General features: G+C 38.7%; 1 protein-coding gene across 2 annotated transcripts in view; it reads right to left on the bottom strand.

The window, feature by feature from the left end:
* Positions 1-25,900, bottom strand: part of tspan4a (tetraspanin 4a) — a 135,766-nt gene that overhangs the window by 47,976 nt on the left and 61,890 nt on the right. For both annotated transcript variants that reach the window (XM_036585430.1, XM_036585429.1), the window contains one exon: positions 10,829-11,020. In XM_036585430.1, the coding sequence (XP_036441323.1) occupies positions 10,829-11,020 (192 nt within the window). The remainder of the gene's footprint in view (positions 1-10,828; positions 11,021-25,900) is intronic.

The raw sequence follows: 25,900 nt of genomic DNA on the forward strand, positions 1-25,900 counted from the left end.
AACAACTGCGGTCAACCGCTTTTATCCCTGAAGATAAAAGGCATTCAAGTTAATGCAATCATCAAAAAAGCTCGAATTGAGATGCTGCATGTTACAAACTCTTTGGTGAAGTGCACAGCAATAAATCTGAGTTTGATACAATCTGGCTCTTACAAACCAAATACAATAGAGTGCTTTCATCATAATTGCAGTAATGTATAGCATCTTAATCATTTCATCTCTCTCTCTTGTCTCTAAAGCCCAAACCTAATATGTATCTCCCTGTATTTGAGGTAGAGGTAGACATCTCATATGTGTTTAATTTATATGCAAATTACTTACTTACATGTCTAAACAAACATGATTGATGCAATAAGGGTAAACATTATATTCTGCCTCTATGCTACCTAACGTAGTATAAACTTTCTGCTGATTTTAGTGAATGTTTCCTATTAATTTGCTGAATTTAACATAAATAAAACATAAAATATCAAATGTGCCATAACTGTAAAACCTGACAGGCGTAGTACTAAATGAACAATGCATGTCATTTAAATAAAACATTCTTCAGTTTCATCAAGCTGATATTTACTGTGGTCAAAAAAAAATTTGCCACTTTTGACACTGTTTCACTAATCATATTTATTGTGATGCATACATTTCAATGTATTTAGGTTGGAAGGCTTGTCTCAGACAACACTGAGATTGTTTCGCATCAATAAACCACACTTCTAGTGACCGTTACAATTAGCACCTCCGTTATCCCATCTAAAGGGTAAGTTGTAATATTTGCGCCTGAATTGTTCATAAACAGTAGATGCTGGAGACGAGGTTTATGTTTTCATTTGTAGCAGAGATGTTTAGGTTGCTTATATACAAACTGATAGATCTCGCTCAAACACTTTTAAAATCATTTAGCAAACAAAATGTGGTTGAGTCCCGTTCCCTCCTAGTTTTTATTTTGTGATTATGTACAAATTTTAGCTTAGAATTCTACAGAAGCCTAATGGGACAAATAAACATGTATATGTATATAACAAATTACATTTCACACTTTTCTTGCATTATTCAAAGTACATGTACACTGCTAAAATGGGATATGCTATCATACATACATATTAATTAAGTGTTAATTACCAAACCAATATATTTGCATATGTCATTATGTTCAGTAACATCCTAAATAACACTAACATAACTATGTTATGTAACACTTTATAGTAATTGGTCCCTATAAATAGCAACTTAATAATTTTCTAATAGTTTGTTAATGATAGATACTGATTATATAATTGTTATATAACATGTAAGTTACATATAATTCTTACATAACGTATAACTGTTTATGAGGGCCTGTTCATATACAGTGTTACCATGTTAAATTCACATTACTGGTGATTGTCACGACAGATGGTATGATGTTTTATGCCATACTAATTTTTGCTAACTGTGCTCTTGTTAGCCATTAACACATCAAACAATATGACACCTGTCATGACAATTACTGGTAATGGTAACATGTCACTGTGTGACTGGACATAATCTGGGGATGGGTTTCAAGAACTTGGTTCTGGTTCCTGACTGGTCAGTGCCAAAATATCGATACGCTTCTGGACAAACAGTGCTGCCATCAGTGTTTATGTAACATTAACTCATTCTACATAGCTGGCATTTTTTCGAAAGGTGAACTTTTCACGTCTTTTCATGTCATGTCTTTGTTTGTTGCACCAAATTATGAAGAGTAGTCTCAATGGGGGTATCAATAAGTATCAATATCAATAAGCAGTATTGGTATCGATATTGGTATCGATAAAATCCTAATGATACCCCATCTCTAATAAAACTCAAGACAGAATATGACATCATCATGACATGTTTATGGCATAGTTATGTCAGTACTCTGTAGCAGAGTTCAAGTAAATTGGTATCTTATCTCCAGATAACAAAAAGGTTAACTAATCAAATAACCTTAGCCTTGAAACACTGGGCTTGAGTAATTAAGACTGTATAAGACACTACCAGTCTTTCTAATAGCCCTTTGTTAACAGCACTGAGTCCATGATGCCCTTTGTGGGATGAAATGGCCTTTGTGATGATATGTGCATGGTTCACAGCACAAGCTACAGCCAAGCTACAGAGAACCGAGGCAGTAAATGCAATAACTGCTCGTCCAAATGCACCAAATGTCACAGCTAGTAAATATTCCAGACAGTGCCACAGGTTAGTCCTATTTCCAACACTTTAATCTGTTTCTCATTAGGCTGTGGAGAGAATCGAGATGACATTTCTATGTACTGGAGAAGAAATCACTTTTTTTCCATGAATGTAATCGTGTCAAAACAAATTGCTATGACAGTAAAACCAGATTTCATTCCTCATCGATTGGTTAGGGACATAGACTATTATGAGTGTGGGCTCTCAATAGGACAGTATTGATTGTGGCAATAGGTTTTCCAACAAGATAATTCAGGTGTTGCCTAGCGATGGCTTCTGATTGTGTATTTACAGTGTGGATAAACAATTCAAGCCAACCAAAGAGAGGTCTTCTTTATCTGTACATAGAAAAGACAGCATTATGAGGCAAACAAAATACGCTGAGTGCGATAACTACAGCTTATTATTCTTTTGAGGCTTTGCATTGTGATTCATTGTACCATGACCAAGGTAGCTGTGATAAAGCATGTAATAAGTGGTGAAACAAGTCAGTGTAAAAACTGTTCATCAAGTTTAGTGTGGGTCTGTTTATTTATGTTATGGCTTGATTCACTAGCTTTGTTCTGATATTCCAGTGCAGTGGGGAATCAATGGCATAGCAGGGGGAAAGTGATGAGTCGGAGCATAATCATTGGGCATTGATTCTGGAGGCCGTTTACCTTCTATAATTTCCATTCTGAGAGTAAGCCGACACTGGACCACTGTGTACAAGGACATTCCATGTTGCTACAGACTCTCTAAATCAATGCTGCTCACGATTACTGTGCTCCAGCTCTACAGTTCATTGCGAAGAGGTGATGGGAGCTATTCGGCTGGAGCATACCAAGGTTTTTTCCAACCAGAGAATCTGTTTTCCCTCTGCCGTCTGGACCCAAGCAATGATGAAGGGGTCACTGCAGGTGGTGTCATTTCAGGGCCCGGTGACTGCGGGCTTATAGGCTGAGTAAAAAGCAATGAGGTGAGTGACAGCAGTGTGGCCTGAAAGGCCAACTCCGAATTGCACGTCCTTATCTTCAAAAGTAACAGTGCTGGGAAAAAAACATTTGGCCCGTCTGACTTTTTGAATTTCTCACACTGAATACGTCGAGTTCTTTTCATGAATCGCCCTGAATGTGTAGCAATTCTGAGAAGAAACTAAATAAATAATTTGTGGGTTGCGCTAATAAAGCATATCTCTTCCATTTCAGTGTTTATAGAGGATAAATACGCAATCACCATGTGTGAAAAATGTAATTGCTTCATTTCAAACAAACTAGCCCCTGGGTTTCTCAGTGTCCTTTGCCTTGGGAGAGGCCGGTTGGACCAATCCATCCAGGACTGGTCTTTTCCAGTTTTGTCTCTGTCCTTCAGCCTCATGTGGATCATTATGTGCACCTGTTTGTGATTGTTAGGTCATTCGTCCTTGTATATACACAGATGAGCCGAAACATTATGAAAATGAGCCAAACTATCAAAAGATGAAGCAAATAACGTTGATTATCTTGTAACTAAGGGGCATGTTGAGGATCTAGGATATATTAGATGGTAAGCGAACAGTTGGCGCAGTTGATGTATTTGATTGTGGAAGGAATGGGCAGGTGTAAAGACTGAGCAGGAGCAACCTGGAAATGGCAAGGCTTGTAGGGTGCCAGTCAGTAGTCAACAGTGATCCGAGAAGGGACAAATACAGGGTGTTGGGCACCCAAGGCTCATCAATGCACTGGCAGACATGTTACTGTGGCACAAGTCTCATACATTTTTAATGATGGTTACTGGAGGAATGGGCCACAACACACAGTGCATCACATCATGCTGAATGTAGGGCAGTCAGAGTGCCTATGCTAACCCCTGTCCTGTCCAATAAAATTTCATCAAATTTGAATTTGAATCAAATTCAAATTTTCTCCATGTTTGTTTGACAAAAAATCTAATATATTACAAATTTAAATACATTTTTAAAGTAAGTAGGTAAGTAAGTGAGTAATAGGATACAAACTACTGTAAATTTCAGATTTCTAAGTCAAAACACACAGTGTTTAAACCAGCGATTCTCAGCCTGGGGTTGTAACTTGTGAGACAGTTGCCCAAAAGGGTACACAGTCCTATTCTGATGTAACTCTGAGAAAGACTTTTCCATAAAATCTCCCTGCCAACGATATCTCATTGTCCTAAGCTAAATAGAGTAGCTGCACTAATATCAGGGAAAGGAAAGCTTTGTCATTGGCACAGGTGGCTGCAGTAGCTGTGTAACAGCTTAACCATACAGCTAAACTAGCAGCAATTTTTACTACCTTATAAATATTTTGTGATTATTAGCTTACTGTCCTAGAAAGAATCCATCTATGCCTTCATTTCAGCACCTTGTGCCTTGTTGACGAGCCAGAGCAGAAATGAACTGTTGAAAATAAGATAATAGTTAATTAGAGTTCACCCAAACTACTATACCATAACGACAAAAGTATTGAGACACCCCTCTTAATTACTGAGTTCAGGTGTTTTAGCCACACCCATTGCTAACACGTGGATCAAATTAAGCACACAGCCTTGCAGCCTTGATAGACAAACACTGGCAGTAGAATGGGTCGTACTGATGAGCTCAGTGTCTTTAAACATGGCACTGTCATGGGATGCCACCTCTGCCACAAGTCAGTTTGTGAAATTTCTGTCCTGCTAGATCTGCCCCTGTCAACTGTAAGTGCTATGACTGAAATGGAAGCACATCAGGGCAACAATAGCTCAGCCACAAAGAGGTAGATCATGCAAACCCACAGAGTCAGGTCAGCGAGTGCTGAAGCACACAGTGTGTATCTTCTGTTGAAGCACTCACTAAAGAGTTCCAAATTGGCTCTGGAAGCAACATCAGCAAAGGAACTGTGCATTAGGGGCTTCATGAAATGGGCCATCATGGCTACACACAAGCCTAATATGAAAATGCACAATGCCAAGCGTCAGGGGGGGAGTGGTGTAAAGCACACTGCCACTGTACTCTGGAGCAATGGAAATGCATTCTGTGAAATGACTAATTATGCTTCTCTATCTAACACACTGATGGATCAGTCTGAGTTTACATTATCTGCCTGACTACATTGTACCAAGTGTAAGTTTAGTGGAGGAGGGATAGTGCTATGGGGTTGTTTTTCAGGGGTTGGCCCCTTAGTTCCAGTAAAGGGAAATGGACAACTGCAGGCTTCCAACTTTGTGGGAACAGTTTGGGGAAGGTCCTTTCCTGTTCCAGCATGACTGAGCCCCAGTGCACAAAGCAAGGCCCATAAAGGCATGATTGGGTGAGTTTGGTGTGGAAGAACTAGACAGGAAAGTGAACTTAACCCCATCGAACACCTTTAGAATGAACTAGAATGGATATTGTGAACCAGGCCCTCTTGTCCAACATAAACGTCTGACCTCACAAAGGCTCTTCTGGATGAATGGACAAAAATCCCACAGACACACTTCAAAATCTTGTAGAAAGCCTTTCCAGAAGAGTGGAAGCTGTTATAGCTGCAAAGAAGGGACCAACTCCATATTAATGCCTATGGATTTAGAAGTGGATATCATAAAAAAGCTGTAGGTGTAATGTGTAGGTGTCCCAATACTTTTGTCTATATAGCGTAGCAATTCCTTTCTATTCCATGTAGAAAGCCTGTGCCTAGGAAATCGGCAGGCAAGAACACAGAAATAGTCAGAACAGGATTTAATGGTACATGGGTAGCCTGATGAGGCCAGCTGATAACATACATTGTCAGAATATGTCAAAAACACATGTATGCAGAAAATTAGACAGGGGACTTTCTTCATAGCCCTGCTTTTATTAATCAAAACGCTAAATCCTGATCAGGCTTTCCAACAGTTAACAGCAGTTTCTGATCATTTGCTCAACTCTGACAGCTCTGCCACCTCAAACTGTGGTGAAAAATTAAATGATACAGCGTAGGCGTTGGTATAAATCAATATTTCATTAAAAAAGTTCAAACACATGGGCGAAACATCACTCGGAGTGGACAGACTGACGTCATCATGGCACCTAATTTCTGACAGCAATTACAAATCTCTCTTTAAATTGCAAATCTCTTCGCCCAACTCACGGCAGACAGGTCCTTTGAAATGTACATGACAGCTGTGCACGAAGTCCCTCATTAAGCAGGTCTTCGGGGAAGTCTGAGCAAATTGACCCGCTGACCTGTTGCTTCCCAGACTGAACGCAGAGTGTAAATGTCAGAGTTAATGCTAATGACCCACCCTCGCTCTCGCCCTCATCTGAAGGCTGCCACCTGGGGGCAGTAATTGGAAGCCCTGCTGCTGCCTACGCTTCAGCTACCTAATCAGAGTCAGCTCAGTGGAAATGCTATTCACTTTGTTAAAAGCTCCAGCCACAAGCCTGCTGCACAGAATGAGGAGAAAGATGTTTGTGCTAGGCTGTGCTCTAATTAGGGACGCTAGCTGAAAGGTGTCATTGATCTAGTTGGCCTTAATGAAAATGTGAGGAAACGATTTATCCTTAAAGCTCATAATGGTTTACTGCTCTTAGAACACCAACGCATTTCCAAAAATCGGAGTAATCCTTTTCACTTTAATGACTTTTAGGATTAGGACTTTAGGCTTTTAGGATTTTATGTCTTTTTTTTTTAGTCGACAGTACACTTACAGGGATTATCATAAAATTCTGCCTTTTGTTTACAATTTTGACTTAATTATAGATTTTTCTTTTTTACCTTTTTTTTCTTTTTACTGATTTGAAAATATTTCTCTACACACCATTTTCAAATCAAACAAAGAATCTGGCTTGTGTTCTCAAAACAATGGACTGGCCACCCCAGTGTCCAGACCTTAACATCACTGAATGTGTGCTTACTTGGAATGTGAGAAGCAGAAAATGAAAAACCAACTTCTAAGACTGAACTTTGGAGGTGTGGAAAAATATCCCTGCAGATTTCTTTGAAAAACTGAAAGCAAGTCTCCTGAAAAGAATGGAAGGTGTTATGAGAGTAAAGAATGGACACACTAAATACTGAAAAAAATGTAACTCTATTTAGGTTTTGAGGTTTTTGTGTTTTTTCTTTTAAATATGTAAACAGAATAAATGAAGGGTAGTCTTTAGTTTTTGCACATATATGTTGTACATAAATATATTCATTCATTTACATGATGTAAACATAGAAAAACAAAATTTACCAGATAAATGTTATACATGCACTGAATAACCTAATAATCAGGAAATAAATCAAGTTTAAATGTAACTCATTACGTTACTAATTGCACAATTACTTTCTTATGCAGATACAATACCAAAAATTTGGAATCACTGCATAAGTAAAACAAAATACATGTATAAGATGCTATCATGGTGCTACTACTCATAGGTTTCAACTAAATATCAGAAAAATGTGAAAAATGAAGAGATGTTGATAGGTATCAAGAAATTACTATAAACCAATAATAACAGTATGTTATCTATCATTTATAACCATGAGTTCCCCAAAATTTGAAATATCTAAAAATAATTTGAAATACCTTCTGGTGTATTGCTTATACTATTTAGTCTACACTTATTGAATAAAATTAAAATAGTTTTTAATATGTAATTCTAAACTTTTAAATAGTAGTGTCTATTATAGAGTATTGCAAAACAATGATAATAACACAAGACTTAAGCAATATCAATTCAATTTCTCCCATCATATATCAGCACCAAATTTGGATGAAGATAAATCATCAGCCCCTCCTCACCCCTGTCTCCCTCTCTCTCTCTCCTCCCCTCTGTGGTGTCTCTTTTCCCACTGCTGGCTGTAGCTAAAGCACTCCCCATGGCTTTTGGAAGAGAACACACTCAAGGCTCAAAGAAGACATGTAGCCATGCACACTCCTGACTGGCTACTACATCACAGGATGACAGATGGGAAAGGGACCCTACCATCTTTTCCATCCGCATAGAGCACTGCAGCAGGGATGCATTCGGGAAACCCGTGGCGATATTAAAGTCTGGCAATATGGATATTGCTGAATATTACTGTTTCTCATTACACTACCTTGTATGTTCACCAAATAACTGCTGGCTATGAATTTTTCATCTTCTGTGCTGAAAAAACATGTTTTTTTCATCGATTCATGGTTTCACTGCATAGCTGTACTGGAAACTGCTACGCTTTGAGCTGTAGATTTTCAGGCTGAGATGGAAGTGTAGGCTGTACTGCTGTAGGCTGATTTTTTAAGCAGATTAGTATGTATCACATTAAAAGATCAGTCAGTTATCATATATCAATCTATCTAACATCAAGTAATTCTTTAGGATATTCGGATTTACAGCCTTAAAATAACTACATTCACTTTGAATTTACTTGATTCAAATGTGTACATCATTTCCGCATAAATGACACACATTATATCAACAAGTATTGGCCAAAGTAAGGAAATTATAAATAAACCTAATGCATATATTTGAATTGAGTAAATTCAATGCTTCACATTTTTCACTGTTGGATAAACAAATGGCCTTAAACAAGTGCTTTTTATTCATTTCCAAATACTGTTTTTTTTTTTACCATTCAATTGCCGTAGGTATGATGCATTGTTTTGGTCTACCCTGATCCTTAAAAACTGTTAGTATGCAACTGTGTGCTTTATTTTTCTCACTTTTTTTCCTATGTTGACCATCTTTTGGGTCCAGCTCGGGGCTGCTTGGTCTGCACAGACAGCCAGAGTCTGATGACTTTGCTGTATGAGAGATTTTCCAGACACCTCAGGGAGGATTTTTTAAGATGCCTTAAGACTCTCGTGTGCCATGAAGGGGAACATGAAGCTTTGTCAAACTCAACTCCAGAATTTATAGAGTGCCTGTCGTGCTGCGGTGTCAGGAGATATGGCTGATGTTTTCACTTGACTAGTGCATGACGTAGTTTGGTTTAATACTTTATATTTTTTTATATATTTTACACATTTCTTCCTCACAGCTTCTCAATGGGTTGTCACCACTTGCCATCATTTGAATCTCACTTTGATTATGAAGGCCACTTTACTTGGAACACAGTTCTAATACTAAGTAGGACCCCTTGTTGCTTACAGAACAATTTAAATCATTCGTGACATGGATTCAACAAAGTGCTGGAAACATTCCATAGAAATTCTGGTCCATGTTGACATGGTTGCATCATGTAATTGCTGCAGATTTGTGAGCTGCATGTTCATGCTGTGCAGCTCCTGTTCTATCACATCCCAAAGGTGCTCTACTGGATTCAGATCTGGTGACTGGGGAGGCCAGTGAAGAGCACTCATTTCATGTTCATGGAGATGGCTTGTGCTTTGTCATTACCATGCTGAAAGTAACCACTGTGAAATGGGATGCCCATGGTCTACAACAACACTCAGCATTCAAATAATACTTGATTGGTATTTGGAAGCCAAATGTGTACCAAGAAAATATATACTACACCATTACACTACCATCATCTTACCACCATCTTCAACTGTTCACACAAAGCAGGTTGGTCCAATAGATTTGTGCTGTTTACATCAAATTCTGATACTGCGTGTCACAGCAGAACTCAAGAATCATCAGACCAGGCAATGTTTTTCCTGTTGCAATGTGGCCTTCTGCTGTTGTAGCCTGTCCACCTCACATTTTGGTAGTTTCCCTACTCAAACACACCCTCTAAACCTGGCAGTTAACTGATGAGTTGAATCAGATGTGTTTGAGCAGGTAAATCACCAAATTGTGCAGGATGCTGGCACCTTCAGGACCAGAGTTGTGCACCGCTGGTGTAAACGCTAGAGGTTGTTGCGTGTGGAAATCCTAGGAGATCAGCAATTTCTAATACTCACATCACCCTGTCTGGCACCAACAACCATGCCATGGTCAAAGCCACTTAAATCACATTTTTTCCCCATTCTGATGCTCGATGTGAACATTAACTAAAGCACTTCACCCACGTCTGCATGATTTTATGCATTGCGCTGCTTGGATAATTGCATGACTGGGTAAGTATAAAGGTGTTCGTAATAAAGTGGCTGGTGAGTGTTTGTTACAAACTGGGTTATTCTGGGCTATTTGGAATGGTGTTAACTTTGTGATATACACTGTACAAATATTGACCAACAACTATGTTGTGTCTAGTACCATGGTAAGTGTACACAATGTGTGAAACCCCCAGCACTGCTATGTTTGATACACTCATATCAACACAACACACCAAAAGAACCAAAAGAGGTTCTTCTACAGCACTGCCCTGAACATCACTTTTATTCTTAAGACTGCATTTTACCACACTGGTATCACTGTTGTACTGAAAATGGTCCACCAGCCAAATAATATCTGTTAATTGGTGGTCCAAAGGTGGCCCCTTTCCACTGATGGACAGGGAAAAGGGGGCTGACAAATTGTCCAGCAAATGATGATCTACAGTCAGTAACTCTAAACCTACAAACTTACACCTATTTGGTAGGTGTTTCCGATAAAATGGCTGGTGAGAAGGTGCACATAAACTGATAACTAGCAAACACAAACAGTTTTGCTTATTCTCTTTCATGATGGTATTATTTATGCTTGGCTGATGGATGATAAGGTATTATTCCTCAGTGCAGACAGGGTTATGACAGACGCCTGCTCTCTCTGGGAAAGAAATAGCACTGTTGACTTTGAAATTACAGTCCACAGGTTTGTACTTACACTCAGAAGCAGGGGACGGCTCTCCTTGACCGCTCCAACACAGCCGAGACAACCGATCACCATGATGATGGTTCCCACAGCAATGAGGAGATTGGCAGCAGAGAGAGAAGGTAAGGAGGACGAGAGAGTGGCAAAGTTTCCCTGGGTGACTGACAGCCACACCCCGACTCCAAGAATTCCACACCCCCCCAGCTGCAAAAGAGAGAGAGAAAGAGACAGAGACAGAGAGAAAAAGAACATAAATCATGAAATATTTATAAAACAAGCAAGTTGCAACCTTTTCCATCAATAAGAAAAAGCCACACATGCACATATACACAAATGCACATGCACCCAGGGTGAGAACTCAATGGAAAGTTACAAAAGATAAATCAATTTGTTTTTGCTAAATCGTTGACAAGAATTGCAAATATGAAGCTATTCGCTACCCTAGACTTTAACAATAACAGCAACCAAATGCACTTTTCACACCATTGAAAGATGTGTGTTCAGTGCCTTTTAGTTAGGGAACATAATTGTACCACATTCTGTTGTAGGTATATTTTTAAGTTGCATTGATTCCATACGCTGGCTCGACTCCAGACTTTTTTATTTTTCTGTTTACTAGTTCAGGTCATGCCTTCAACATATGTACATATGTATGACTGAGAGAACTCTGAGAATTTGGCTGGAATATTGGCTGGCTTTTGCTTTTAGCTACAAGGCCAGACCACCCCCTCTTGATGAACAGGGGTAGGACTGGGAGATGGGACTACAGAACAGGGAGGAGATGGGGTGGCAGAGCGGTGTGAAATCTTTGTCCCAGGAAACAGAATGTCATTAGAATGTTTTACTAGAAAGAGGAGAAGCTTCAGTCATTTCATAAACTTCAACTATTTCAAAGCTCCATTTTATAAAAGTTAAGATATGAAATATTACAAATAGGCACCTTGAGAGAGGAAAGTATCATACCTTTAAAACTCACTAAAGGAGCACAGTAGTACCTTATAAATGACTGTAATGAGGATACATTTGCAAACCCAATTCTAAAAAAAGCTGGCACAGTAGGTAAAATGCAAATAAAAACATAAAGCAGTGATTTAAAAATCTACTTTGACCTGTATTTGAAAAAAAAACAGTTAATACAAAGTAAAAGCTTCCATTTCACACTCCTATTACTTTAGAATTACTTAAGACTGGTCTTGTCCAATGTAATTACTGAATAGTAATTAAGATGCTATAAGCCTGGTGTTTCACAGTTGACTTTATGTAATGCAAATTTAGTCACTTGAAACTTGAATGCCATGAATTGCCCAGTGTTGGGCTGTTTGTTTGTGAAGTCTCTGTGTTCCTTACATGAGTTCTTATCTATGATTTCTTTGTGCTTTTGTCTTCTTGTGTATTGACCCTAGCTTTGTTTTCTGGATCTACATGGAAATCATGTTACATGCAACGTCCAGACAGCAGGGTGACATTGATCTATTATTGATTTTCCATCAGAATCATCTATTTGGTCAAGGTTGAAATTTCAGAGTCAATATTGGCAGTAATGACACTAAATATTCATTGATTTACAGTTATACAGTGCCCTTCATTATGTTGTAACAAAGGCACATATATATATATATTTTTTTCATTTGACTTTGTATTGCACAATTTTAATTTTGTATTCAAACAATTCACATGTGGTTAAAGTAAAGGTTGTTTTTATAAATTTAATTTCACAATTTCACACATGTAGAAATTGTAGTTGTTGTGTATATGTATATATATATATATATATATATATATATATATATGTATGTATGTATGTATTGCTGTTGTCTGAAGAAAACCTCATATCTCCAAAATGATAACAGAAGAAGGAAAAAACATACATTACTTTTAATATGTCAATAGAACCAGGCGTTTTTCAAAGTCATTCTGGGCCATATGTGTGTGTGTGTGTGTGTGTATATATATATATATACATAGCAGTGGTATATAGATAAATGAGTCATGTTTAGTACTTTGTGCATCCCTTGTATGTAATGACAGCTTGAAGTCTGCGTAACATAGACTTTACCAGGTGTTGAGTATCTTCTCTAGTGAGGCTCTGCCAGGCCATCTGTACTACAGCTATCTTCAGCTCCTGCTTGTATCAGCGACTAGTACCCTTAAGTTTTTCCTTCTGCATATGAAAGACATGCTCATTTTACCTAATTTACCATTACATTACACTCTTTAAAAAGATGGTTCTTCAAGGGTTCTTCAATAAAGAAAATGAACACTCAAAGAACCCTTTATATGTTTATCGGGTTCTTTGCATGGTGAAATGGATTTTCAGATTGATGGAGAATGTGCTGTGTATGGTTCTTTATGAACTTTGTTGAAAAGCCTTCTATATAGCACCAAAAAGAGCTCTTCTATTGTTACAATGTCAAGCTTGTAACAACGGAAGAACCCGTCACTCATGTCTATTCATATGAGCTATGCTGACTAAGGAAAATGAACTATTTAACTGTCATTTGTTCAGCTGAAAATTGTAACTGTCTGCTTTTCAAACAACAGAGCGAGAAGGAGAAATATTCATACTTCTAAGCTTCTTGTACAACAACTGGTTACAGAACACAGCCTGATTTCATGCTTTTATTTTTCAGAGCACTCAAGGAAAAGCAGATCTTGTGAAGTCAACGAGTCATTTGTTGTTTGTGGATTAATGGCAGTTTGCCTGTGACTGTTTTTCTCACTACTGAAAAATCCCCCTTAAAGCATTTTCTTGTTATCTGGTTATCTAATAAATCTAAATTTATGACAGTTACTACAGAATCAAACAAAGGATTTTTTATAAACATTAAATATCTAATAGTAGTTTATTTCTCTGAATGTTTTTCGACGAATTGCAGCGCTCTGGATCACTCACCACACCCGCTCACAGACACAGAGGAGAGGTGCTGGACCCAAACACACCAATCATTTGATGGAAAATCAAAAGTGAGATGTCATATTAGGGCACTGAGTTGATTTTGGGTCATTTTTTGAAAGACCTGATACTTTTGCACACCTTGAAACTGCTCTCAGAGAGTGGAAGTCCTGCTGATTGTTCTGATATGTGTATCATGTCGGTAGATTAGATGTTCTTTTGAGTTATGAAGCCTAAAAAAACTGTCTGCAAAAAGCAGCTTCAGGTTCTAACAAGAAATAATTCTTCTGCGGCATTGCTTTTCAGCAAGCTTTATTTTTAAGTCTTTAAAAAGCAACAGCGTTGTTTTTCTCCTAAAGTATGTTCCCACAGCTTTTCCTCCTCCAACCTACTTACACCCTGACTTAAATACACATATGTTTAAAATATACCGCGCAAAACCGCTAATGCAGTGCTGCTGTCTACTGTATGTGATATACTGCTCCGGCTTAGAAACACTTCTGACAGGTCTTGCAGCACTCTGTGAGCTGTTCATCTGTCAGGGGTAAAGATGAGGACGTCACAGATGTAATCTTTTCAAACTCATGTGACGCATGGAAGGAATAAAGAATTCTCTCTAACTCTCTCTTTCTCTCTCGCCCCCATTCTTTGTGAGCAAGGCTGTGAGCTAGCCTGGGTCTTTATATGACTCAGAAGATAGAAGTGCTAGACAGTACCAGAGGGGGGGAATAAAATCTTAGCGATGTTCTTATAGAGCAAGTGTCTGGATCCTGGGTCTTGTATGATATCCCATGTGCCTGGAGAGTGCATGTTGTTTTCTCCACAAAAGCTCCATTCCACTGCTGGCAAGCCTTTGTACTCCATTCTATTCTTTTACCATTCCTAATGCCCGTGAACTAAAAGACGTTATTAGCTAGATTAGCACTCACACAAGGATATAAAGCCGTATGGTTTTTTTTTTTTCTTTACTATACCCCGGGGTTAGCTCCTCAACACTGCACCGCTCTATCGACACATGAACGTCTAGTCTTGCCACTTCTAAAATGTTTTGACTCTGAGCGCAAGCTGTGAATGAGATCAAAAGGTCTGTATGATTTCAGAGAGAGCAGCTTTGATGTTTAACACTTGTTAATTTATGATAATCCTGCCACAGGGCTTTTGCCACGAGGAAGATCCAGGATATCTGCTTCTTCGTCGGGTTCTTCGTCTTATTCTTCTGTTACTTCTTCATCTTCATCTTCTTCTTCATCGTCATCTTCTTCTTCATCTTCTTTTTCATCTTCTTCTACTACTTCATCACTATCGTCTTCATCTTCTCCTCTTTCTAGAACAATGGCTACACCTCCTTCTTTTGGGTGGAACATTGTAAGAGTCTACAAACATGCTGTAGAAGGCACATCGATGTGTTCTATTCATATAGAGATGAGACGAGCAGGAGCAGAAAGAACATGATATTACAATTGCACATTCACTCGTAGAGTGCAGTAATATGCAATAATAAAAGTGCATAATGTAACAGCTATAGCCATCTGAAGAACAATCACCACATATTTTTCAGTGATGGTGCTTTTTATTTTTATGTGGAGTTATTTTATACCTCATTGTAGTCAACACTGTTGAAGATGCATTTATTTAATCTTTGTTCATATCACAGTGCTGTTCAAAAATCGTTCATTTACTTCATTTCCAGTACAAGGAAAATAGATGAAAAAATAAAAAAATACAAAAGAGGAGTTAAAAAAATTATTAAAAGATAAAATATTATTAAAAGAGACAATAAGACTCCTAAAAACTGTTCAAGATCTGGCAGACCACCAAAACCATCACCATCAGATAAACAGTACTTAAAGCTAAAAGAAAACAAACAAGCAAGTAAGTAAGCAAACAAACAACCACATAATAAATAAATAAATAAATAAATAAATAAGCAAGCTGCTGCTGATGTTCTGATGACCCCAGAGTCCAGGCCTCAGCATCTGAACGTGAATGTGTTTAACATTACTTAGAATGTGTGAAGCAGAAATTCAACCAACTTCTAAGACTAACCTTTGGAGCTGTGGAAAAACATGCTTGCAGAGGTCTTTGAAAAAATGAACGCAAATCTTCCAAAAAGAATGGAACCCATAATAAAGACAAAGAGGGGACAAGCTAAATACTAAATATGTATCTCTCTCTCTCTCTCTCTCTCTCTCTCTCTTTCTATATATATATATATATATATATATATATGATTGAAAATTTATTAAATGAAAGGTGGTCCCTGAATTTTGCACAGTATTGTACATTTGACATCAGCTGCAGCACTGTGCATGAAAGTGTGTATCACTGTTACAGATCTCAGCCTTCATGACCTTCAGAATCTGCCAGTGAACAAAAGCTTGTCGTGTTATTTTTGTCTGTGAGCCAGTGGAAGATCATAATCCAAGTGTTTGCATTTTGGTTAGTCCAGGATGGCACTAATATCCAGAGGGCACTGTTTAAATTCTCACAAAGAGTCAATTCTTTTTCACAAAAAAATGATTAACAAACCCAGTGTTGAAGTGGAGTGAGCCGCATGTCACAGTTTCATTTTGTTTTCCGTTTGTTTGTTTTTTTGTTTGTTTGTTTTTTTGCTGTTGGCTAGTTACTGTTTCGAGTCTGTTTGGCTTTTGCTTTGTTTAGATTTTGCTCACTGCAGCTCCTGTTGCTGTGTGCTGGTAATTCATGCACAGGCAGTTTAAAGGAGGATTTGGGCTCCATTGCTGAAGTTATTTAGGCTGTCTCTCATAAATAAGAGATGTTGAAGCATTTCATTGTGGATGAGGCTGCTGGGGAAGCTGTCACCACTGTTCAGATAGCTTCCAGATTAACAGGGCTCTAATGCGCTCTCCGAGCTACTTTTAAGGACAAGACATGCCCCTATGCAACATCAGAGTACTGTTTAGACAGCAAGCACGCAAACTCTCTCACACACAGGTTTGTTTTTATATAGCGTTCTGGATGTGGAGTCATACCTGATTCCTTTATGTAATACATATATGTATCTACCTATATGTAATAAGGCTACAGTGCCCATAGCGGTGACATGTACAGTACATTAGTCATGTTTAGGACTTTGTGGCAAATCCTTTTGCATGCAGTTTCTACTTAAAGTCTGCGACTCATACACATCAGCAGGTGTTAAGTATCTTCTCTGTTGATGCTCTGCCAGGCTTGTGATGCAGCCATCTTCAGCTCTTGCTTGTCTCAGGAGCTCTTCAACATATGAAAGGCATGCTCAATGGGATTCAGATCAGGTGACTTCACCAGTCACGAATTTTCCAGTTTTGAGCTTCGAAAAGCAGTAATCAAGCAATTAAACACACCTGAGTAATCACAAACATCTGTGAAGCCATATGTCACCATGTCACCACATGAAACTCCATGTATAAAATGTAGAAAAATACCCTTTATTAAAATCTGCACTTTAATGCTCTAACCTCAGATATATGTCTTTGTTCCAAACATTATGTTGAGGAATTAAAGGAAAAACTTGAGTAAGTAGAGAAACATAACAAGTACAGATTCAGACAAGCGTGATACAATTAAGCTATTACCATCCTACGATGCTCTGTAGCGTATAAAAATGCTGAGCAGGCTCACTTGACCTTGATTTTTGGAACAAGATGGCAAGAAGATCTAAGTGACTTTGAAAGAGGGTTCATTATTGGGGCACAGATGGCAAGAGTTTCAATCACTAAGACTGCTGAACTGGCTAGTATTGCAGTAGGAACAGTGATTAAAGTGTCTTCATTTAGATCTAGCAGTAAATACACTTGAATGTGCTCAAATGAATGTGATGCTTGTACACTAGTGCGATATGCAATGGTGGTCTTTGCACTAGGTAAGGTAGGCAGCTAGGCATGAGATAATCTACATTACAGAGGAGGTACTTCAGTGTGATTTTCAAAGAAATGTATCCGAGTGCAGCACAGCTTCATTTCTTCAGTCACAGGCTCAGCAGTACATGATGTTCATAATGAGAAATATTACATATAATGACTATGTTAAAGATCAGATCGCTTGCCAAGACATAATTTTTTGCATTTTGTAGTAAAAATTGTGCATCAGGTCCCTATTCCTGTCCTCGGCCTATGGCCGCAGAATCAGTAAATCCACACCGGTTATGTAAGAAAGATAATATATATATATATTTTTTTTTTTACAGCTTTATGGCTCAGTTTTAGCCTGTTACTTTTGGCAAACGGTCCTTTTGATGGACTCACAAAATCCTCTATTTATTTTCAATGGGATTCAAGTCAGGAGATTATAGGCAAGTAAGCACTTTCAACTTTTTTAGGAACCAATTTTAGATATTATGGCTGTGTGTTTGGGCTTATTGTCCTGTTGAAACCTCCATCTTCACCCTTTTCTTGGCCGATGAGACTAAATTCTCCTCTAATATTCCAGTACATCATTCATGATTCCTTCGATTATGTGCAACGTCACAGTACTGTTTGCAGAGAAACAGTTCCATATCTTGATGCTCCCACCTCTATGCTTTAGGGTGAATATGGTAATCTTGGGATCATATACACACAGCTTTTTTCTTTAGACCTAACAAACTGAATTATTGCCAAAGAGTTCTGTTTTTGTTTCATCTGACCAGAGTACATTGTTCCAAAAGAGTTCTGTGTTGGGTGTAGGAACAGAGATGACTGCAGTGCAGTTCACTGCTTATGTTCTCTGTGTAACTGTTACTCCTGCTGCTTTCAGGTCGTCCTGCAACTCTTTTAAGTAACTGCTGGCTTCTCTCTTACCTTCATTGTCATTAGTCTAAATCTTGCAGGGTGCAGCTCTACAGGGATGATTAGTTGTGGTTCTATGAATATCCACTGGCATACTATCAAACCAGCTGAACTACCAGTGGTGTTTAACGTCTTTGCTATAGCTCTGTAGCTTTTTCCATTTTAGTATTGTTTCATAATGTTGTTTCTGAAAACTTTAAGAAGCTCCTTTACTTTTACCACATTGCATTAAATGTTCCTAACCAATGACATCTATTATGATGATGATTATGATTATGATTATCATTGTTTATAATGACACCAAGTACAGTCTGCACAAGAACATTTGTATTTATATTTTTAACATCACTAATTTGTTAATAACAATTCTCGATTTAATTACATTTTTTGATTCACATACATGTTTATTTGAATAAAAAAAAAATTAACTTTACTAACATTATTTTCATAATGTGAACACAGGAAATCACATGAAACATGAAAACAGGGTCAGTGCGGTTTCAAATTTTCTTCACCAATGTCCAGTAAGAGCAACAATGGCTGCATGTTCTGACTTTTTGTAGCCTGATTGCTTTTGTATGTTTGCTGCTTGTTAATTGATCCATAATTCTCCTGTGAGCACTGACCAGTGAAGCCTGCTGAACTACTGATGTTATCACATCAGCGCTGGGTTTTGCTTGTAAATGATACTTTGGGCTGAATGTACTTCAGTGATATACAAAATCATGCTATTGCAGTAGCGGGAAATAATTTGGATTTATTAAGAGAGCATGTAGTGGAACTTGGTCATAGCAACAGTGCAACATGTAGGTTTTACAAAAAGGACTTGATAAACTCATGATTAAAGCTTAGCCCTGTTTTCCTCTAGTTTTCCTGTGAAGATTCACTCTGAAAATGCACAAAAACACACACAATATCATCTTGTCTTCTCTGCATCTCCTGCAAAGCTGCTGCAAAGCTTTAAATGTAGTCTCTGCAAAGCCCTATAAATAAACTGTAACTTCATGACTTGGAGAGAGATGAAGAATGCAGGCCTGAGAGAACAGGGAGAGGAATTAAGCAATGACGAGATCTATCAGTAGGTACATGAAAGAAAGTGCAAGTGCTGAAGAAGCAGATGAGCAGAATGCAGAAAGAGAGTGGGAGACAACGAAGTAGAAAAAAAAACAGAACGAAAGAGACAGAGAGAGAAAAGAGAGAGAAAGAGCAATCAATAACGTACTAATCACCATGGAGTTCACTTTTCTCTTTCCTCCGCTCTCTTCTGCAGTGCAGAACATAACTACTGACACACACACAAATGTCACCACCCACTTGCTGAAACAAATCTCCCTTGTAAACAACACACACACGCACACAAACAAGTACAGCATTTGCAGAGCCTGTGAGCAGCTGTGCTGAGAATGTATAGAAAACGTACATGAAGGCACGTCTGTTCCACATCATTCCTCCGCCTATGTGTATTGACATACAGCAGCCTAATGACACAAAATACATGCAATATTACGGCATAATAACTACAGGTGCCCCATCATATGACCACCCAGACGCTTTCAACACAGCCATCCTCATCACAAAACACAGCATGGCGTTTTATTAAAGATGTCTACGCCGGCTGATGTTTGCTGCCGATGATGAACTGTAATGTCTGAGATTTTGTCGTGGCAGTGTGTCATCTGCTATGAGAGTAAATGTCTTCACAAGCGCTGAGCTTTTCTTACAGTGGGCAGGGAAAGTCATGCCCAGTCGCTTCCAATGACACGCAGTTGAATTGGATCCAATGAGAGTGATAAAATATCTCTCCTTCAGGGCAGGCCGGCAAACTCCAGCCGCACTTCTGTTCTGCCGTGACACAAGCATGAACAGCCACTGAGACAGTTTAAGGGTGACGGACTGTCAAAAGTTGGCCCTGATGATGTCAGGTGAGGCGCTTAGTGAGACGTGGAGACAAAGAGGGAAGAGTAAAAGTGTATGTGTGTATAAATAAATAAATATATATATATGTATATATATATATATATATATATATATATATATATATATATATATATATATATATATATATATATATACATACACATATATATATATATATATATATATATATATATATAGAGAGAGAGAGAGAGAGAGAGAGAGAGAGAGAGAGAAGGTAGTATGCCACCCTTTACTGATTTAATTTCAAGCCAACATGGCCATAAAGTTACCCATTTTTCAGCAATACAAAAAAAAACCTGAAAGCAAAAATGTGTATATTACACAAAAGCTTCAACAACTAAATGCAGTATCATTTTGTTCTGTTGACCCTTTGTCTTCATTACAGCTTTCCTTCTTTTCAGGATCTTGCTTTCAGTTTTTGAAAGAAATCTGTGGGAATATTGTTCCACACCTCCAAAATGCAGCCTTAGAAGTTGATTACATTTTCTGCTTCTCACAATTCAAACAATCTCAAACCCATTGAATGACACTGAGCTCTAGACTCTATTATTCTATTTCTGTCTTTGTCTATTTTCTTTTCTCTGAAATCGCTTCTTAACAGCCACACATCCTTTCAGACTCATAGTGTTGAGTTGTCTTCTCACAGTGGAAGGATGGACAGAAACACCTGTGGAGTTTTTCAGATCTGAATAAGAATGAAGCTTGATTTTCTCCTCTCTGTCAAAGGTGAAAGCTTTAAATATTGTTTATCTGGTGGTGATGGTTTTGGTGGTACATCAGGTCTTGCACAGTTGTCAGGTGTCAATTTTTTCCTCTTTTAAAAATGTTTTAATAGATAACTCCTTATTTTTACTCGACTTTCCTGTAAAACTAAAAACTGGTGCTTAAAGGCCATTTAAACCATAAATTAAATAAATGAAGGGTCTTTGACAGAGTACTGTATATACTCGCTGTTGGAATAAGACCTTGTACTTCCATTTTTCTTTTTTTATTCATATAATTTTAAAAAAAGCCAGGTGTACATTGCATTAATATATAATGGCAAATGGTCCAACATAAATGGATCCAAATAACTTCTACTAACTTTTAATTAACTTATACTACAAGTTGAATGTTCTTCCTTTGTATATACACCAACCAGCCACTGCACTCAGTAAAAAATCTTTATATCTACACTCTTTATCCATCTTATCAGCTCCACTTACCATTTAGGAGCACTTTGTAGTTCTACAATTACAGACTGTAGCCCATCTGTTTCTCTGCATGCTTTGTTAGTTTATGGTTGAATATTTTTGGTTGGTGGACTATTCTCAGTCCAGCAGTGACACTGATGTGTTTAAACTCCAGCAGCACTGCTGTGTCTGATCCACTTGTACCAGCGCAACACACACTAACACACCACCACCACATCAGTGTTACTGCAGTGCTGAGAATGAATGGTAATACAAACGTGGCATTATTTGCATTGCCATTAAAAGCACCCTAGATTGACTATCCATGCTCTGCCAACAAATGATCTCTCTCCATTGCTTTTCTCCATTTCCATTGTTACATAACTCAGCTTTTGTCAAAATATCTTACAGTGCCTTTTTTAACTGGACGTCACTCCTTTTAAATGATATTTATTTTGTATGCATTTGAAAGGCCACATTCTTAGGACAGAGTGGGTGTAGTTTTCTGTCATGTAATTGAGCAAGCGTTTCTAAATTCATTGGGCTGAATGGGAATTTTGCCAATGTCCAGGAAAGCTTATCCAACCTCACAACACTTGCTATGAAAAAACATATTTAGGGGCAGAACATGGAGAGGTTAATAGGTTAATTGAACTGAATTAAATTGAGAGAAAGAGAGAGAACGGAAGCAAGGAAAGAGAGACAATGATGACTCACAGAGTCAAAAATTGCTCGGTTTAGTGTTATTAGAACAGAGAATGGGCTGAGGCGGCTCTTGTCACTTGATTCACCATAAAAACGTTAAGTTGCCCTCAGGCTCTTTTCCTTGATGCACTAAATTTAATCTCCGTGTCTCCTTAATAAAACTCTATAGGAAAATTAGTTCCAACTCTCTGCATGACAAGAGCTTCTCCTCCGTGCATTCCAGCAAAGTGTTTCCATCTTGGTTAGGGTGTGTGCGTGAGGAAGTTATTTACGTCTCTACAGGTACAGGTATATTGAAAAAACACGCTCAAGCTCACATCTTGTTATCTATGTTAGTTGGTGCAAGATGAGACACCTGAAAGCTCCCTGCCTCCCATCGTTAGTCTTGCCTGCGTGAGAGATCCAATATACTGCCTTTTTTCCCTTCTCGCTATCTCTGCCTCTCCACACCAACATCACTCCCAAGCTTTAATAATCTGGTTTCCTTCGCTGCTTCAGCTTGGTGTGGAATGTGCCTGTGTAAACAGCTCATTCTGGTCATGTCCCTGCGGCTCATGGAGACATGCTGGAGAATTAGGGGGGGACTGTAAGCAAGGGGATTAGACCAATGGTGCTGGACTAGCGCCTGCTGCATGATGAGCAGAGGGGGGGCTTGGAAAGAGAGAGAGGGCGAGGGGTTGGAGAGAGAGACAGTGAGAGGAAGAGAGGTGGATGGACAGAGAGAGGAAGAGAGAGAGAGAGAGAGAGAGAGGGAAAGAGGGGGAGAGTTGAAGAAAGAGAGAGGGAGAGGGGAGATAGAGAGACACGAAGAGAGAGAAGAAGAGTGAGAAAAAGATTAAGAGAGAGGGAGGGAGAGAGAAATGGGAAGAGAGAGAGAAAGAGAGAGATAAACAGAAACAGTAAGAGAGGAGGGAGAGATGAGATAGAGAGACAGAGACAGAAAGAGAGGAGTAGGAAAAGAGTGATACAGAGAGTAAGGGAGAGAGAAATGGGAAGAAAGAGAGAGTGAGAGAGGAGGGAGAAGGAGACATGCAATACAGAGACAGAGCGAAAAAGAGAGGAGTAGAGAAATGGAGAGAGAGACAGTAAAAAGAGAGGGGGAGAGAGGAGAGATGGGGAGAGAGAGAGAGAGAGAGAGAGAGAGAGAGAGAGAGAGAGGGGAGGCAACAGAGAAATGAGTCTTGAACCACCGTGTTGAATATTTTAGCTGCTCTGAAAATCTTCCACATGCATGCAGTGGATACAGTACAAAGACTTTCACTTCTTCAAAAAGGCCGCCTGGATTTAGCGCGGAACAGATCAAAGTAGATCAGCTGAATAAGACAGCAGACCATGGCTCTTCTACCTGCTGGAGACACGGTCTGCTGCAAACCACCACTCCACATCCAGCCACCTGGCTTATGTTGCTTAAAATGAAGCACATGTGATGAAGCCATATGGCCATCCTTGTGCTGCCACAGTGAAAGACATTTCTCCATTCGAACAAACGCCTGCAGGAAACAGGATACTAGTGTGGCGTCCTCCTCTCCTTCGATAATGGGCTTAAAATAGTAATTCATGCAAGTTTTATGCGAATGATTAAGTGATGAGGATTTTGAATGATTCATTTATGATAAAATAACAGCTTCAATTCCTCATCACTTACTCATTCATGTACATTATGAACCAGGACAGTGTAAAAAATGCAGTAAACACAATGGCATTAATAATTAATTCATCACAATTACATTGTGCCTACAAATGCATAATAACAATCTTGGATTTCTCGCTCTGTTACACACTCATATATTCTTCAGATTGTATTGTCTTTGCAAATGAAGCTGCAATAAGATTTTAAAACAACTCAGATACACAATGAAAGAACGTTTTTACAGAAATAGACCAAGTTCCTAACATCTGATGCAAAAGTAAAGGCAAAAAGTACAAGCTTGAAATTGCTTGTTTATATGGAAGCTTTATTATTTTGGCATAAAGCAGATCAACCTGTTATAGTTCGGGTGTTAGTCTGTGTTTTGTGCACAAATATATGTATATACACCGCTCAGGCATAATATTATGACCACATCCTTGTTTCTACGCTCATTGTCCATTTTATCAGCTCCACTTACTATATAGGTCCACTTTGTAGTTCTACAGTTACAGACTGTAGTCTATCTGTTTCTCTGCATACTTTGTTAGCCCCCTTTTACCTTGTTCTTCAGTGGTCAGGACCCCCGTGGACCCTCACAGAGCAGGTACTATTTGGGTGGTGGATCATTCTCAGCACTGCAGTAACACTGACATGGTGGTGGTGTGTTAGTGTGTGTTGTGCTGGTACGAGTGGATCAGACACAGCAGTGCTGCTGGAGTTTTTAAACACTGTGTCCACTCACTGTCCGTTCTATTAGACGCTCCTACCTTGTCAGTCCACCTTGTAGATGTAAAGTCAGAGACGATAGCTCATCTGCTGCTGCACAGTTTGTGTTGGTCATCCTCTTTTCCTTCATCAGTGGTCAGAGGACGCTGCCTACATGACGCTGTTGGCTGCATATTTTTGGTTGGTGGACTATTCTCAGTCCAGCAGTGACACTGAGGTGTTTAAAAACTCCAGCAGCACTGCTGTGTCTGATCCACTCAGACCAGCGCAACACACACTAACACACCACCACTACGACATGTGTGTTACTGCTGTGCTGAGAATGATCCACCACCCAAATAGTACCTGCTCTGTGAGGGTCCATGGGGGACCACTGAAGAACAAGGTAAAAGGGGGCTAACAAAGTATGCAGAGAAACAGATGGACTACAGTCTGTAACTGTAGAACTACAAAGTGCACCTATATAGTAAGTGGAGCTGATAAAATGGACAATGAGCTGAGAAACAAGGAGGTGGTCATAATGTTGTGCCTGATCGGTGTAAGGATTTATATGATGAATGTGATGAAAAGGGCCATTTATTCTTGTGAATGAAGCATGTAATACCACGACCGTCTACACTGATACTTAATGGAACAGCTTAGGAACAGAACTTGTGTGCTAGACTAAATCAGACTGATAAACAACTTATGAATAGGCATTTCATTAGCAGCTCTTGGTTTGCAGTGTAGATGTGAGCTCGCTTAAATTCAGTTAACACTAAAAACACATAACAATCAGTGCTTAATTTGAACAACTATGATGCACTGGAACAGTGTAATTCTGCAGTTTGATGGAAAAGGTATCATCACATCACACATAGAAAAGTGTGCAGTGTTAAAAGGCATTATTTTAGATATTATGTTGAAACTTTCATACAACGTTTGTATGAAAACTTACATGAAACTAAATTTCACTTGAGTTGCATAATGAAAAGTATCCTGCAACTCATTTGCAACCCATGTGACCTGTCCCAACTTCAGATCATGAAACATCTAGCCAAAAATGCAGATAACACATTATATTATCATATTGACGGACATCATTGCAAACAACTGATTTCACCAGATCTACTGACATGAAAATAAAACAGAGGATGGCTTGTTGGCTGTTTGAAAAGGAGATCCTCCTAACCGACATATAAAGGTGCACGAAGCTAACATTTCTGTAACCAGCTGCCTTAACTAGCCAGCTAATGCTAACTGCTGTTTAAACAG

This window comes from Colossoma macropomum, unplaced genomic scaffold (genome assembly GCF_904425465.1).
Source record: "Colossoma macropomum unplaced genomic scaffold, Colossoma_macropomum, whole genome shotgun sequence".
Classification (NCBI taxonomy): domain Eukaryota; kingdom Metazoa; phylum Chordata; class Actinopteri; order Characiformes; family Serrasalmidae; genus Colossoma; species Colossoma macropomum.